The sequence below is a fragment of the Aphanomyces invadans genome (genome assembly GCF_000520115.1).
Source record: "Aphanomyces invadans strain NJM9701 unplaced genomic scaffold supercont1.17, whole genome shotgun sequence".
Lineage (NCBI taxonomy): Eukaryota > Oomycota > Saprolegniomycetes > Saprolegniales > Verrucalvaceae > Aphanomyces > Aphanomyces invadans.
Window position 1 is genome coordinate 751,586 of NW_008580162.1, and position 14,367 is coordinate 765,952.

At 54.5% G+C, this 14,367-nt stretch overlaps 7 protein-coding genes across 9 annotated transcripts; 4 read left to right on the forward strand and 3 right to left on the reverse strand.

Annotated features, from left to right (window-relative positions):
* The first annotated feature begins 713 nt into the window (after positions 1–713).
* Positions 714–2,363, forward strand: H310_08430 (hypothetical protein). Its single transcript, XM_008874155.1, has one exon. The coding sequence runs from the start codon at positions 750–752 to the stop codon at positions 2,337–2,339; it is 1,590 nt and encodes a 529-aa protein (XP_008872377.1). The 5' UTR covers positions 714–749; the 3' UTR covers positions 2,340–2,363.
* Positions 2,364–2,585: 222 nt separating this feature from the next.
* On the reverse strand, positions 2,586–3,459 carry H310_08431 (hypothetical protein). Its single transcript, XM_008874156.1, has one exon. The coding sequence runs from the start codon at positions 3,402–3,404 to the stop codon at positions 2,724–2,726; it is 681 nt and encodes a 226-aa protein (XP_008872378.1). The 5' UTR covers positions 3,405–3,459; the 3' UTR covers positions 2,586–2,723.
* Positions 3,460–3,907: 448 nt separating this feature from the next.
* Positions 3,908–4,663, forward strand: H310_08432 (hypothetical protein). Its single transcript, XM_008874157.1, has one exon. The coding sequence runs from the start codon at positions 4,106–4,108 to the stop codon at positions 4,520–4,522; it is 417 nt and encodes a 138-aa protein (XP_008872379.1). The 5' UTR covers positions 3,908–4,105; the 3' UTR covers positions 4,523–4,663.
* Positions 4,664–5,007: 344 nt separating this feature from the next.
* H310_08433 (hypothetical protein) lies at positions 5,008–6,427 on the reverse strand. Its single transcript, XM_008874158.1, has 2 exons — positions 6,136–6,427; positions 5,008–6,089 (listed from the first exon to the last, which is right to left on the reverse strand). The coding sequence occupies exon 2, from the start codon at positions 5,871–5,873 to the stop codon at positions 5,103–5,105; it is 771 nt and encodes a 256-aa protein (XP_008872380.1). The 5' UTR covers positions 5,874–6,089; positions 6,136–6,427; the 3' UTR covers positions 5,008–5,102.
* A 341-nt stretch (positions 6,428–6,768) lies between these two features.
* Positions 6,769–8,099, forward strand: H310_08434. 2 transcript variants are annotated; one of them, XM_008874159.1, is made up of 3 exons: positions 6,769–6,858; positions 6,938–7,454; positions 7,519–8,099. In XM_008874159.1, the coding sequence occupies exons 1-3, from the start codon at positions 6,818–6,820 to the stop codon at positions 8,026–8,028; spliced, it is 1,068 nt and encodes a 355-aa protein (XP_008872381.1). In that variant the 5' UTR covers positions 6,769–6,817; the 3' UTR covers positions 8,029–8,099. The 2 variants fall into 2 exon arrangements, with proteins under 2 accessions (XP_008872381.1, XP_008872382.1); XM_008874160.1 differs by having other exon boundaries at positions 6,769–7,454.
* A 528-nt stretch (positions 8,100–8,627) lies between these two features.
* Positions 8,628–10,100, forward strand: H310_08435. 2 transcript variants are annotated; one of them, XM_008874162.1, is made up of 3 exons: positions 8,628–8,733; positions 8,803–9,319; positions 9,514–10,100. In XM_008874162.1, exons 1-3 carry the CDS (start codon positions 8,657–8,659, stop codon positions 9,988–9,990), a joined length of 1,071 nt encoding a protein of 356 aa, XP_008872384.1. In that variant the 5' UTR covers positions 8,628–8,656; the 3' UTR covers positions 9,991–10,100. The 2 variants fall into 2 exon arrangements, with proteins under 2 accessions (XP_008872384.1, XP_008872383.1); XM_008874161.1 differs by lacking the exon at positions 8,628–8,733 and having other exon boundaries at positions 8,741–9,319.
* Positions 10,101–10,335: 235 nt separating this feature from the next.
* On the reverse strand, positions 10,336–11,681 carry H310_08436 (hypothetical protein). The gene is made up of 4 exons (XM_008874163.1): positions 11,415–11,681; positions 11,280–11,355; positions 10,784–11,211; positions 10,336–10,730 (listed from the first exon to the last, which is right to left on the reverse strand). Exons 1-4 carry the CDS (start codon positions 11,655–11,657, stop codon positions 10,392–10,394), a joined length of 1,086 nt encoding a protein of 361 aa, XP_008872385.1. The 5' UTR covers positions 11,658–11,681; the 3' UTR covers positions 10,336–10,391.
* Positions 11,682–14,367: the final 2,686 nt, after the last annotated feature.

Consider the following 14,367-nt stretch of genomic DNA (forward strand, 5'->3'; position numbering starts at 1 on the left):
GGGCAAGCAACTTTGGATGGATTCGTCCAAGCAGAGAAACGCCAGGTCCATGGCTTTCTTCCCGTAAGCTTTGTAAAAGCGCTCAGGGAGGATCAAAGGCGCAGTGCCACGACGCCTGCGTGCCATGTCCCGCCATTCCAGGTAGTACGGGACGAGGTCCCAAAACAACCCGTGTTGATACGACGCAACGACCGCCATGAGATCTGCAGCAAGGACAACTGATCGAAACGCATGCACGTGAACAGTACGTAGAGGAGCTCGTCTCGATTTCTTTATCACGGGCACTGCCGCCGGTGTCGACAACGCACGGCGACGGCATCGCAACCCCATTGCTGCCATGGGCACCTTTTTGTAACGATTCCGTGAGACAACCTATTGGCAAAAATGTGCAGAACGGAAGTAAAATTTCGCACCAATCAAATGCTTTCAAATCCTGGGATTTAGTACCTACTAACTCCGGATGAAGCATGTCGGAAACAAGATGTGATGTCGCTCGAAATCCGGGCGAGCGATATGGCGAGGGCGAGGACATCCAGCAGCGCGCGCAAGTTTCTGCATATCATGGTACGTTCGTTTGAGTAGGAAGGTGTCGAAATGGCGCTTTGACACTGTGTCAGTGCACCACGAATCAATGTCAACTTACTTGGTCTTATCGATCGTCCATGGAGTCTAGGATTACTAGTGGACCCATCTCTACAATTGTACACGTTGAGCTCAGAATCCGAGCCTCGTTGGGTGTGGCGAACGGCATGCTGTCGTTGCCGTGGAATCGATTGCGCACCGCGGCAACCACGAAGGAGGAGAGGTCGCCAACATCGTCGTCGTCGTCATCCACGCTCTTGTCTGAGTTCCGCGAGAGTGCTGAGAGACCATTGTTGTCCACAGAGCGTCGCGACGAGTTGCTCCAACTCGCCCGCGCCAAACGGATAGCATGGGTCGAAGGAACCGGAACGGGACGGCGTCGACGAGGCTCGGATTCGTTCAAGACGAGCAACGTTCCCAGCCATGTGATTGAGTTGATGAAGTGTGCTGATGACGTGGTGCATTTCATGGACACCTTCGATGTTGTCGCCACCCACCCTCCAGTGGCGCGGGACGCGGCAAGTGCATCATCGAATGCGTCGACAATCTCTATTCTGCAAGAAATTGTCGCGCAGAGCGAGGTTCCTCCCAAAGACGCTGTAGGTTGTACGGACCTGCCGCCACTACGATTGGACCCAACGTTCCAGCGAGCCTACAACCAGCTGCTCGATGTTCTCAGACACCCCGACGCCGCTGATCTGGTGCACTCGATCCAAGGCTTTGTCAAGTCTATGCACGAGGCATCGTCCCGCAAGTCATCTAATCCCTCGAACGGCGGCGAGAAGGTCCACAATTTCATCGCGCATTTTCTCCATTTGATGCAGTTGTCGCCGTTAATCAAGAAACTGGAGCAACAAGAAGCACTGCCGGACCTCCGGGATCAAGGCATGCGCCGTGAGACTCTCGAGGCTTTCCTCATGGAGAAGCTGCATGGCGCAGTGTTTGGCGCACGGCCCCAGGAGGACGCGAACCTGTCCGCCCGCATCGCTTCGCTCGGGTTTCTCTCGTTCCAGCATTTGGACATCACCGCGACTTCGGACTTGGCGCGATGGACCCTCATTCAAGCGCGGCTGATGGAATTGCCGCGATACTTGAGTCCCCGACGGCAAATGGCATGCATTCTCCAAGTGTGCCACGATCTCACGCACCTGTTGAAGGACCACTTGGGCGGTAAATACCCCGGCGCGGACGAGTTCTTGCCCGCGCTCATCTACACGATCCTGAAAGCGAATCCACCGCATTTGCACAGCACGGTCGAGTACATTCAAACGTATCGCCACCCGTCCAAACTCCTCTCGGAGCCGGGGTACTTCTTCACTCATCTCGTGTCGTCCTTGAGCTTTTTGGACCACTTGGACGACTCGGGCTTGTCGATTTCGGCGGAAGAGTTTCACGACGGGCTCAAAGCGTCCACGAGGGATTTGCACGCGGCTATGCCATCCACGGGACGCATGGAAGCCAACGACAGCGCAGCGCAGGACACGGATAGCTGTCCGAACGACTGCTCCCTTGACACCGCCCCGCTCTCTGTCCTCGACGTGTGGAATCGCCGACGAAAGGCCATTGCGACCCACACCTCCCCGCTCTTCACATTTCGCTGGCCCTCCGTGGACGTCCCGACCACAACCACCGACTCGTTCATGACTGCAACGCCAAACGACCTACGGCTAACCGACGTACCCGACCTCCTTGCCCAGTACAAGCTCCTCCACGTCATATGCCAACAGCATGGGTTCGTACAACCGAAGAATATTTAACACGAAATGCAGAGTACCATGCCACTTGAGTGTGTTGGGTAGCACATTGCCTTGAGAGCTGTCTGAACAATGCCAAGCATGAGGACATCGTTGGGAGGGTCCGCACGAGGGTGACGCCACCGCACTACATGCGTGCACACCGTCCCCACAATGTGGTGTCGACCTCTCGGCTTCGTCTGGAAACATGGGGTTCCAGCATGTCTTGATTCTCTGCGCACGATGTGCGCAGAGAATCGAATGCAGTCACGGAACTATAGTCTGATGGAGAACGCGGCATAGAGGGTCACAGAGGGGCGCTGGGGATGCACAGCCCCTGCCCCGAGGGAATGAACACGAAAGATTACTCGGAGAGGCATGGACACAGCGCCCCGTTCGCCACATAAACTAACCAAGGGACATGCGCATTCGGTACTCCACGTCGATCAGGTCGGGCATCTCGGTTGCCGCGACTGCCGGCGTTTGGAGGAAGCTCTGCAGTGCGAGCATCGATCCATCACATTTGGGAACAATGTGGCCTTGCGCATGGGAGTGGCGGGAAACGAGATGGGGATGGGTGCCTTGCTCAAAGAGAGCAGCCAACTCCTCCGACTTGGAGGCTGGCACCACTCGGTCGCTCATGCCACTCACGTGAAACGACCGAACGTCCGGCACAAGACCGCGAGCAAAAATTCCGTCCTTGGGGTTGACGTAGCCACCGAGAAAGATTGCGACAGACGGAGACCAGTCCAGGTCCTCTTGAGCAACCTCCGAGCACAACCACGACGCCAAGGAGGCTCCTTGTGAAAATCCCACTAGACCATCGATCGGACCACCCTTGCTCACAGCGTTGGCAACATAGTTGATAACTTGTCGCTGCGTCTGGACGCTCATTCCATCCTGAGGATTCCACCACGCCCTGAAGTCACTAGTGTCAATGGGTTTGGTCACTGCCTTCGGAACGAGGTTGATAGGTCCATCGAGGTAGACGAGCTCGACGCCACGGGGCAAGTACTGAAGCAGGTGCTCCGTTTTGCTCCGGAACACCGCGCTGTTCTGAAACATCCCATGGAGACAGAGCAGGCGCATGATGTGGCGGCCGTCCACTCAAGGGCCACTCAAGAGATGGCTAGTGCAGTGTGAAACGCCACCGTTTAAAATGGCTCGCGTGTGGATTTCGTCCAATCAAAGTGCGTTTGGAAGATATGGACCCAAATTTAAGCCAATCGATTTCGAGAATTTCGACAAGACCACCGCTCATCCAGTTCTACCTGGCCAATCGAATCATTGGAATACGAAATAGCGCATGGCGTGCAGAAGCGGCGGAATGTGGTCGGGTGCGAATCATAGCAGGTCGATGGGGGGATGGAATGGTTGGTCTTTAGAGCGTGCGAGCTAGCAGAGACGATGGTTCATCTCGTCTAGGATATGTTAGGATGAATGGTGTTAGGTGGAAACCCCGCGATGATTGCGATATACTGCGAGGAGAACGTGCAATGGGACGTGGTGACTGCTGCTCGTTCGTGCCATGAAGAGAAATCATATCGAAAGCAGCCATCGAGCAAAGCTCAAGTCTGTTTTATCTCTTGTCGGCAGTCGTAATTGGATATGCCGCAGCGATCATGGCGCAGGAAAGTCTCCGATTGCAGGATATCTGACACTTTTTTAAATACAGCTAGACTAGGTTGATCTGGCGTTCATTCAGCAGTAGAACAAGCCTGGGCGGCAGCATTCCGCTCGGCTAAGGCGCGGTGGAAGGCCGACGTGATGGCATAAAACCCAAGGTGTTGATGGGAATTCTTGGTCCGTTTCCACTCCCGGTTTTGCAGGCGGTCGAGCTCGCCTTCAAGACGGCTGCTGAGAATGACCAGCGCAGTGCTCGCTGCGTCGCCATCAGCGACTCCGTCCGCCGCCTCTTCGTCCGTGGATGGAAATCGTGCGCGCTTGGCAATGCGCGTGGTGTGGATGGGAGAACCAAGGGGAGTGGGCGGGATCATAAACTTGGCATCGCGTTTCTCCGCTGCGACTTGCAGCGACGACAAGCACAGGTCAAATGCCGCCAACGCCGACACGTCAGCAACATCCAGTGCTGTCGACCGCATCATGCTGCCGCGGCTTCGCTTGACCTTTTTCTTCTTGAAATGATCGACCAAGCTCATGGGGTCACTGGTGCGTGGAGGCGAAAAGACACACACACACACGAGTGAATCGATTACAACAACGACGGCAGCTAAGCTAGCACAGACACGAACACAAGGACCAATTGGAGGGTGCCCTGTGAATCGCGCGGCAAGAAGGCAGTACGCGGTCGTGTCGGCCAACGGAGGACGACGTGCGCACTGCACTGCAAATTCCGAAATGAGAAGGCAAGCCACAGCCCAAGACGGTTTCTGAATTGCGGTGTCCGGATCCGGATAATTTCGCGCCGCGACGCCATTGGTCAAAGGTGGTGGAGAGTTCGGTCCCGATCGACGGGGGCGATGGATGCTGTGCGCTTCTCCGACTGGCAACCCTTGCCGATGAAGCAAGAGGTACTACCTCAACTGAGTAGCGTTGTGGGGCTGGAAGCCACGTTCGCACATTCTGCGTGCGAGTCGGACGTCCTTTGAAAACCGTTGAAAACAACTCTGTGTATAGAAGCACAGCGCACTTCTACCGCCACGAGCAGTAGGCTGAACCAAGCCAGCACGCCAATCGCGAGTACCACCCACAGACACAACGCAAGCCCCGCAGCTGAACTCTATTGCATACGAAAGACTGAGCTAGCTGTTGTAAAGAAGGTCAGTGTTAGGGGAACCCAGGCGCTTTGACTTGCACGACGCGGTGCTCAATTGACGCGAGGAAAGTCGTGTGATGCTTGGTTCCTCGCACCATCACGTTGAAAACAGGGATCCCCGGAACGACGTATTGGTGGTGCTGCAACACCATCGCGAGTGAGCAGAATGGTGACACTTCTAGCCACCACGTGTGCTTGTACGAGTGTTTCTCTTCTTCTCGTAGCCGCGTAGACTCGGCCACGTCCGACTCGACGTCCCCACTCAGCGCGACATGCCACGCGTCGTCCGTGGCAAAGGGCAAGACTGCGTCGGCGACAACATACAGCACGAGCTGCGACGCCTTGTAGTCGCATCGGGTGTCCCACATGCAGAACGGTCCGTCCTCCGGGAACATGTTGGCTAAGTGCTCGACCACCATGTCGTGCTCGTCAAACGCTTGGATAAAGTCGGACTGACCGTACTCATCGTACAAGAATAGCACCGGCCACGCCATGTTGCCCGAGTCGGGATTCAGGTCCGCCTTCCCCTGAAAGTCGGCGACCCGGCGGTCGGAAATTATTGCTGGGCCCACGCGAACCTTGCGCAACGTGCACAGTTGCTTGTACTTGTTGGTCATCGCTCGTCGCTTCTGGCGCTTGAACGCCTCGACCTCCCGTTCTACGCGCTGCTCCTCGAGCTGGACCAGGCCGCTCGCTTGAAGCGCGATCAAATCTTTGTGCGAAGGGTCGACGGCCAACCCGACTTTGCAGTACCGTAACGTGTCTTCGGGTTTCTTCAACATGCTGGACGCTTTGGCGCCGCGAAAGAGTGCCTTGAGGTTGGTTGGGTCGTACTTGAGTGCCCGCGCCGCGTCCGATCGACAGCTGCCGTAGTTCTTGATCGCCAAGTGGCATGCCGCCCGGTTGTTGTAGATGGCCGTCAGCAACTTGGTGAGCTCAATCGGCTCGTCGTGGTTGCACTCTTTAAGCACCTCGGGGTCGGTGGGTTCCGCCACCGCCTTCAAAGCGTACGTCACGCCGCGCGAATACTCGTCAATTGCGTACGTGTAGTAGTTTTTGTTGAACTTGCGCGCATCGCCGTAGTGTTGGTTGCCTTTGTTCTTGCACGCGAGCGCCAGCGTCTCTGGCGTCTCTCCTTCGTTCACTAGTGCCATCATTGCATCAACCATCACGTCGTCTTCGAGAATGTGGTCGTCAAAGAGAGACATCTCCGGGATCTTGTCCAAGTACGCCTGGCGCTCTTCGTTCGACCACACCTTGGACTCATCAAACTCCAGCTCCACCTCGCTCATGCTCTTCTTGGTGGACTTGCCGATTGCCACCAGTTCAAACTCGCACACTCCTGTTCGAGAAATAATCGACACAATAGTCCGTCGAAATAACTCAAGTCTTTTTCTTCAAGGAAAATGTTTTCCGGATATTCCACAATGTGCAGCAATTTCATCGGAGGTGCAAACGATTGGTGCCATCATGCCAAAATTCCACACTTTTTCAAGGAATTTTTTGTCAAATCCACCCAAGGGGCATGTTTATCGAAAAAGTTGTCGACTTTTGGCGCACTTGTTTGGGTTCTGTCGATGTGCGATATGCCGTGGGATTGTAGAGTTTTTGAGAAAACCATCAAAAGTTGAATGAATTTTGCAAAAACTGTTTCATTTTTCGTACATACCTATGTCACTCGTCCTCACATCCATTGCAACCTGTGACCACATCTACATCCACGTGGATGTCGAGCCCAATGGCCACAGCGCCGCTCGTGACGTTCGGGTATTTCGCAGCCCATGATGTCCAACTTATCTTTCTTCAAGCTCGCACGTGCGTGCGCCGCTAAACGTCGTGTGCGTAGACTCATTGCTGACGTCCAATACGCCGATGTCGATGACGCATGGAACTACACAGGAACATCGATGCGGTACTACCGGTCTTCGCTGGACGTGTTGAAGATGGCAGTTCAGTCATGGACAACTGAGTCGACGTCGACAGACAGAATGCGATTTGCGGTGAATCTAGGTGACTTGATCGATGGGAAGAACGTTGCGTTGGGGCAGACCGACGTTGCTCTCGAGCGAGTCCTCGCACCGATTGAAGCGTTCCAGGATGCTATCGGCCCAGTTCACCACTGCGTTGGAAACCACGAAATGTACAATTTCACGCGGGAACAGTACATCCACAAGCTTCTGCATCACACCAAATCTCCTCACACGCAAAGTCCACACAGCCTTCCACCCCCGACCACGGACGTTGCGTACTACTCCTTCATCGACTCTGCAGCACCCTCGATAGAGTTTATCGTGCTGGATTCGTATGGTCGCAGCGTGCTCGGGAGTCCCGCCGGGTCTAGCGATCACATCTCATCCATTCAGGTCGGTGACCCACCACAAGCTTACATTGGACGCGAAATGTGTAATTCGGATGGTACTTTGTTAGCTCCTTGCGCAACACAACCCAAATGAAGACAAGAACTCGTCGTTCCAGCTGGAGGGTGCGGACCAGCGGTTCGTCCAGTACAACGGCGCGATCGACGACGTGCAGATGACGTGGCTGAAGGGGATCCTAGATGCCGCGTCGGCGGAGAGGCGTCAGGTGGTTGTGTTCGCCCATGTCCCTGTGCACGAAGCAGCCTCCGGCAACCACCCTGCGGCAGTTTTGTGGAATTGCGACGAGATCGTGGCGCTGTTGGGGCGCTACGCGCATTGCGTTCGTGTTGTGTTTTCAGGGCACACCCATGACAATGGCCACTTCGTTTGCGACAAGGGCATCCATTACGTTGGGCTGCATGCGGCACTGGAATGCCAACCACTCGCCAAAGCAATCGATGGCGACGTACCCTCCACTGAAGCAAGAACGGACCGAGCGTATGCATCTGTGGACATGTTTGAATCGAAGATGCACATCCGAGGGGCTGGGAGAGTGCCAAGTCGCATTCTGACCTGGTAGACAAAACAAGTGGATCATGCATGTGTTGGCTCGACCGTGAATCAATGCAGTTGATACTTTCCCACTATCTCTACTTGAGCACACCAAACTACTATGGACGAACACACGTCACCATTGAGCATCAAGACTATGGGTCCGTGTGCACCGACGGAACACAACGGCGCGTCATTCCTGTGCTGAAAGACTTCGCCCAGAGGCAAATCGCAGGGTGGCTGCTGTTGCGACTTGTACTGATACGGCTTCGCGTGCCCATGTTTGCGACAATGGTCCCGCAAACGACCACCTTGGCAAGTATTACTCGACGAGGTGCTCGCAGTCAATTTCCTTGGAGCGAAAACGTACCCGCTACGACTCTGAAAGACGAGCATGTCCCTTCGCACAATCCAGCTTCGTCTCTTTCAGCACGAATGCGGATGCATCTATGCGTGCGAGCAGATTCATTTCACCCTCTGCTGCTCCTCTGTCGGGCCGTGCGTGGTCTGACGCTGGAACTGAGCTGAATTCGTCACAACCCGGCGACATATTTGAACCAATCAAACGCAATCCATTCGAATGTTGCCATACGATTGGATAAAATCACGTTGATCCATTTTGAATGATGGCACCAGCCCGTCCAAGCCAACGCTTGATGCATGCAGTTGCCGGGCAATTGCAGGGCCCGTCAACGCCGCTTCGATCGATCTCCCAGCGTCTGGGATCATTCGGGTAGGTTAACGTGCTCAACTGGCCGTGGGATGTTGTGTTGGTGTGGTGAAATCACCTTGTCCAACGCAGATTGATCGCCGACGTGCAATACGCAGACGATGACGACGGGTGGAACTACCGGAAGACGTCGCGTCGATACTACCGTCATGGGCTGCAAGTGCTTCGATGGGCTACTGCCGATTGGATCGATGAAGCCGCGATAACACCTCGTTGCATGCGCTTTGCCGTCGACTTGGGTGACGTCATCGACGGCAAGAACGAACCGGTTGGGGCATCGTACTCGGCGTTGCGCGCAGCGACCGCAATATTTGACGAATTTCAACATGCTGTTGGCCCAGTGCATCACTGCGTTGGCAACCACGAGCTGTACAATTTCTCCAAGGCCACTTACGTCAAGGAGGTAACCCTCCACACGCAGTCACGTCACGCCGACGACGCAAGCATTCCACCGCGTGCCACAGCCGTCGCGTACTACACCTTCACTGAGCCGTCGCTGCCGTCGTATTTGTTTGTCGTGCTCGATCCATACGGTCAGTCGACGATTGGAAGCCCCGTGGACTCGCCTGAATACGCCAACGCCGTCGAGGTAGGCGGTTCCTTCCCTGTCGTCTACGTCGCTGGCATGCATCGCTTGAACGAGAACTGTGTGGTTGGCGCACGACCTCGTCTGCATCAACTTTACCCTTTTGATTGCTTTACATGGGGCATGGCAGTGAGGAATGTGTATATTGTCGTGTGTCGTGGCCGGGACGAACTCTGCCCAAGTCTCATCGGTGTTAGTTCCTCAGCCGAAACAATCCGAACGAAAACAAAAACTCATCGCTTGGAATGCCTCGCGACGAATCGCTGCGCTGCACGGAGTTCAACGGCGCCGTGGACGACACCCAGTTGGCATGGCTCGCGAACGTCCTGGCCACCGCTGTCGCAAACAAGCAGAACGTGGTCTTGTTCACCCATGTCCCAATTCACCCGGACACGTGCCGCCCAGGTGGTGTCTTGCTCTGGAACTATGCCAAAGTTACAGCGCTGCTGGACGGGCACGCGTCGTCGGTGCGCGCGGTCTTTTCTGGCCATTCGCACAGAAATGGATATGCTGAAGACCACGGTATTCATTACATGGTATTCCATGCTGCCCTCGAATGCCCTCCCACCGACAACGATGCCGAGAACCGAGCGTACGCTACTGTCGACGTGTACGAAAACGGCCTGCACGTACGCGGGGCCGGAGTCATCCCGTCCAAGACGATTTCCTGGTAGGCTGATAGATCGAGTCGCCATGTTATAAAAACACTACCGTCGGCGCCAGAACCCGTGCATGGGCTTTGTGTTGGCAACTTCGCTTGCTCCAGTCGATGGGTATTATTGGAGGTTCGAGTTATCGGGATGGACGACCAGGTTTACTGCATTGGTCGGCCTACGCATGGTAGGACGGGTGGAATGCGTATGCTTGAGCAAGGGTTGTTCGTCGTTTGGTTTCAGGCACGTAGCCTTCGGGTGGCCGGCAAATTGCTGGGCGGTGCACCACCTTCCGGCGTCACTCGGTACTGCCTGGTTTCCTCTGGCACCCACTGTCGCCTTGGAGGAATCCGTTTGGTTTTGTACGTCGGGCAGAAGTGGTCCAAGCAAATCCCTTGCTGACAGAGATTCGACGTGTTAACTTAATTTACATCTTCTTGCGCTTGGGTGGAAGAGACCTCGGTGACGAGGGGTGGCGCCGTTGTGTCGCAAGCGGTGGAAGCAGCCACGGCGTCCACGACTTCGATGGCTCGATGGGCAAACGTATATTCATGTCGGCGGGACGCAAGCGTGACAAGGACAGTCGGGAATTCGACGATCGCCAGGTGCTTCAAGCTGTCACCGAGCGGCATCGTCGGGTCGAGTTTATAGTACTGTGGCGCGGACGCCGGGGCAAACTCCTTTTTGATCAAAAACAGCCACTCCGTCGCGACGTCCAGCTTGCAATAGGGCTTCAACTTGGTGCGAAGGGGCACATTCTCCTACGCGGCACAGATAACGTCGTGACCAAGACGGTGGCGCTATCAGGTCGTACCAAAGTCACGGACAAATGCTTGGTGATTACGTCACACAGGGACAAGCGCTCGGACCACCTGGGCTCGACAATCGTGACGATCTCAGCCACGTCGGTAAAGTGCATTTCCAAACGCCACAGCACACAATTCTCCTTGGAGTTGTACGTGGACGTGTTGGCCTTGTGGCGTGACATGCCGGGCGCGTGCAAATGCACAAACACCCCTCGCTTCTTCGCTTGCTGGACAAACGACTGGACGGAGGGCGGGAATCGTTTCAAGTAGTCAGCGGGAAGCTCAGGGTTCACCGATAGCGTGGTGAGATTGCCTGTATTATGTGGACTCTTGTGATTGTGCCCCTTCGATCTCTTTGATGGCGGCGGTGGCTTCACCGCTACATCGAGATGAACGGCACTCGTCGACCGCGAAATCTCTTGGAGGAAGAAGAAGTCTAAACAAAGGGCATTACAACGTTTAATCAACTGGATGCAGAAGATGTGTATGATAGTCGTCACATACCGCTGGACATGTCGGCGTCTTGAAAGTCCGCTAAGGCAATGAACTTGGTGCGATCCCGCTTGCCGTCGCAATCAAACTACAACGTCATCGTGAGACACCTGCTGTGTGTCCAGTGCTGCGGATCGCGGAATGTACCTGCTTTTTGTGTGCCAAGCAGCATGCCAGCGAGCATGTGATGCGTTCGCACCTGGGACATCGGTACTTGATGTCAAAGCTTGAACACTGCGTACACTTCACGGGAGAAGGCTCGCCGTCTCGCTTCCGCTTGCTAGAGCTGTATTCAGTGGTGGGCGTGTGAATAGGAGAATGTTCAGGCTCGGCGAGGTCCATCTCCGTTGATGCTGGCGTCGCAGCAATTGGACTTGCCGCCGCGTTCATGTCGGTTGCGCGGATAGAAATGGAGATGTCCAAAGGAAGCAGACCAATCATTGTCCACCCAGCGAACCGTCAAATCTATATCAGTTTAGACAGATAACTCAATTCGGACACCTCTAGAAAGTAATACTTGTAACTTGATAGGTCCAACACAAATTATTTGTGATCACCTCGCAGACCTTTGATACGTAGCAGTCATCGGATGCGTGGACCGCATTGGGATGAGACCAGCGCTTGATGCGCATTCGCCCACCACGTGATTGGGTCGGGCCAGGAGATGGTCCGAAAGGACGTGAATGTGGACGGGGAGCAATGCGCGGTGATAGATCACTCTGTCGACGAAGATGACTCGGTCGATGAAGAGAACTATGCCCTTGAAGCAAGCTGCTCTATGTTGAGACTATCGATTTGGCCCGTGACATTGGGTGAATCATTTAGAAGATTGAATTCTCAGACATTTTGATTGAATTTTTTCGTCAATTTTCCTCGGAGTCTTGGGTAGTTAGTTGGTCACCTGGGTAGTTAGTTGGTCACCTATCAATTTTAACACTTCCAGAATGAGCCAAAAATTGTTGAAAATGCCCACTCAAACAGGCCAGTGATCAACCGAATTTATACTGGATTAAACTATGGGAAAATGAAGGGTAAAACCGTCAAATTTACCATCTCATAGAGGTTTATCATTTTGGTACAGGAATAGAACCTTGGAGGAACGGGGGGGGGCTTAGTAATACTATTACCATTTCCACAAACCGAGGTCAATTAGCTCCCTGTACATCGGGGTGTATTTGGCTTTTAACCCTACAGTTCTATCGACCGACCGGTCAAACTGTTGTACAGTATTGTCCTACGAAGAAGGACATAAATAGGTGAAATTACCGGAATGGTAGCTGCTCGGTCAAGGGATTGGTGGAAAAGTGCAGAGGATATTTTGACCAGAATCCTCGGAAGTTGGGATGCTGGCCGAGCTGACGCAGGATCGCCTGGATGCGAGCGCGTTCGTCTTCGAGAGTCGTTGGGAGTTGAAGATGCCGTCGAATTTGCGTGGACCATTCGAGGAGACTGCGCTCCACTGTAGACGGTACGTGAAGTTGCGAACAACTTTCATATTTGCGAGGGACCATGCTGGAAGAGGTAGGACTTTAGTGACGTCCAAAATGCAGGTCCCAATCGAATCGTAATCCAAATTGTAGCCATGGTGCCGCCATCATATCCCAAACCGGGTGGACGCAGGGGCAGGCCATCAGAGCATGGTGAATAGTTTCGACGGCGTGACAGCTGCCGTAGGGACATTGCATTCAATCGGGGTGGACTAAGTGCATATGGTAGAAGCAGTATTCAACAGGCAGCACCCGGAATTGCAGTCGAGTCCACACGTCAGCTTGTAACGGTGTTGCGACGGCAGTGGTGCGACGGAACTGCTTAAGGTACGTTTGCAAGGCCTCCATGGTTCCGTGTGTTCGTAGCATGAGGTGGTCACGTGTGGGCTCGGGTAGGTTTAGGCATACCCGCTTGATGTGGTGTGGTGTCAAATCCCGTATCTCGGAGAGGGTCTTTTTGTAGGTTGCGCTGAACGGCAGGTGCCAAGGGACCTTGAATTGGACAGGGTCATGCCGAGCGTGTCCCGTGAACTTGAACACTCGGTGTGCTATTGCGGTAAGTCGAGCGTATATCGGTGCCAGTGAGTAGGGTACAGGACCATGATACTCCAACCGCTGGATTGCCGGCACGACAATGTCGTCGAACTCATCCGCAGTGGGCCAGGTGCGTGCTGGGGTAATGAAATCCTTCAGGCAATGAAAGCCTACCTCATCATGTGTTCAAACCACACCTTGCCTTTGTGACGGAAGGACGTGAATAGGGTGGTGGATGGGCCATTCTCGTGCAGCGAGATGCGAAAGAGTGCGTTGGCTTAACGCCACACTGGCATCTCGCACAGCTGCTCCAGTGCTGGCTTGGCGTGGCAACGTTTTTCCGTAGGTAGACGATGCCAAGTTTTCCACACGTCATTCCACAGTGGCGACACCTTCGCGAGGCGTTCGGCGGCACTGCGTGAGTTTGGCCGAAAATGTAGGAAGTCGAACCGGTCCGGCCGATTACAAGGGGTGAGTGCAACATCGACCATCTCGTGGGCGAGTCAGGCCCACATGTTGTCGGATTCCGCAGGTGCCCGCAGAAGGAGGCACAAGCGGGAGAGCCGTTGCGATGCAATGATCGAGGCGAGATGAGGTACTCTCCACCCTACTGATCAGTTGTACTGATGCGCCGCTTGCATCAGGGAGACCGTCCTTTGTGTAGGATCAGTCATCCTCGACTGGACAAACTTGTTCACCAGCGATTGCCATGCTGCAATTTGGTGGGGCGGCACAGGGATGACTGCTGTAAAGTGCCACAAGGTAGACAGGATCACTGTATGCACCAGCAGTCGCCGTCCTTGTATGGTGCGTGCTCGACAACCCCAGGTACGGAAGGTCTCGTAGAGTTTATCCGTCTGTCGGCTGACCTGGAACGATGCTGGTAGCTTGTGACCCAGCAAGATTCGAAGGTAGCGTATCGGACGAACCGACGCTGCAAACGACAGGCCCCGCGCAATCGGTATGGGCTGGTTGGAGTTCAGCACTAGGATTTCCGTCTTGTCGATGTTTAGTTTGGCTCCAGACGCAGCACAATACTGGTTGACCAGCTCCAGTTGCTCTTGTAGGTGAGCAATGCG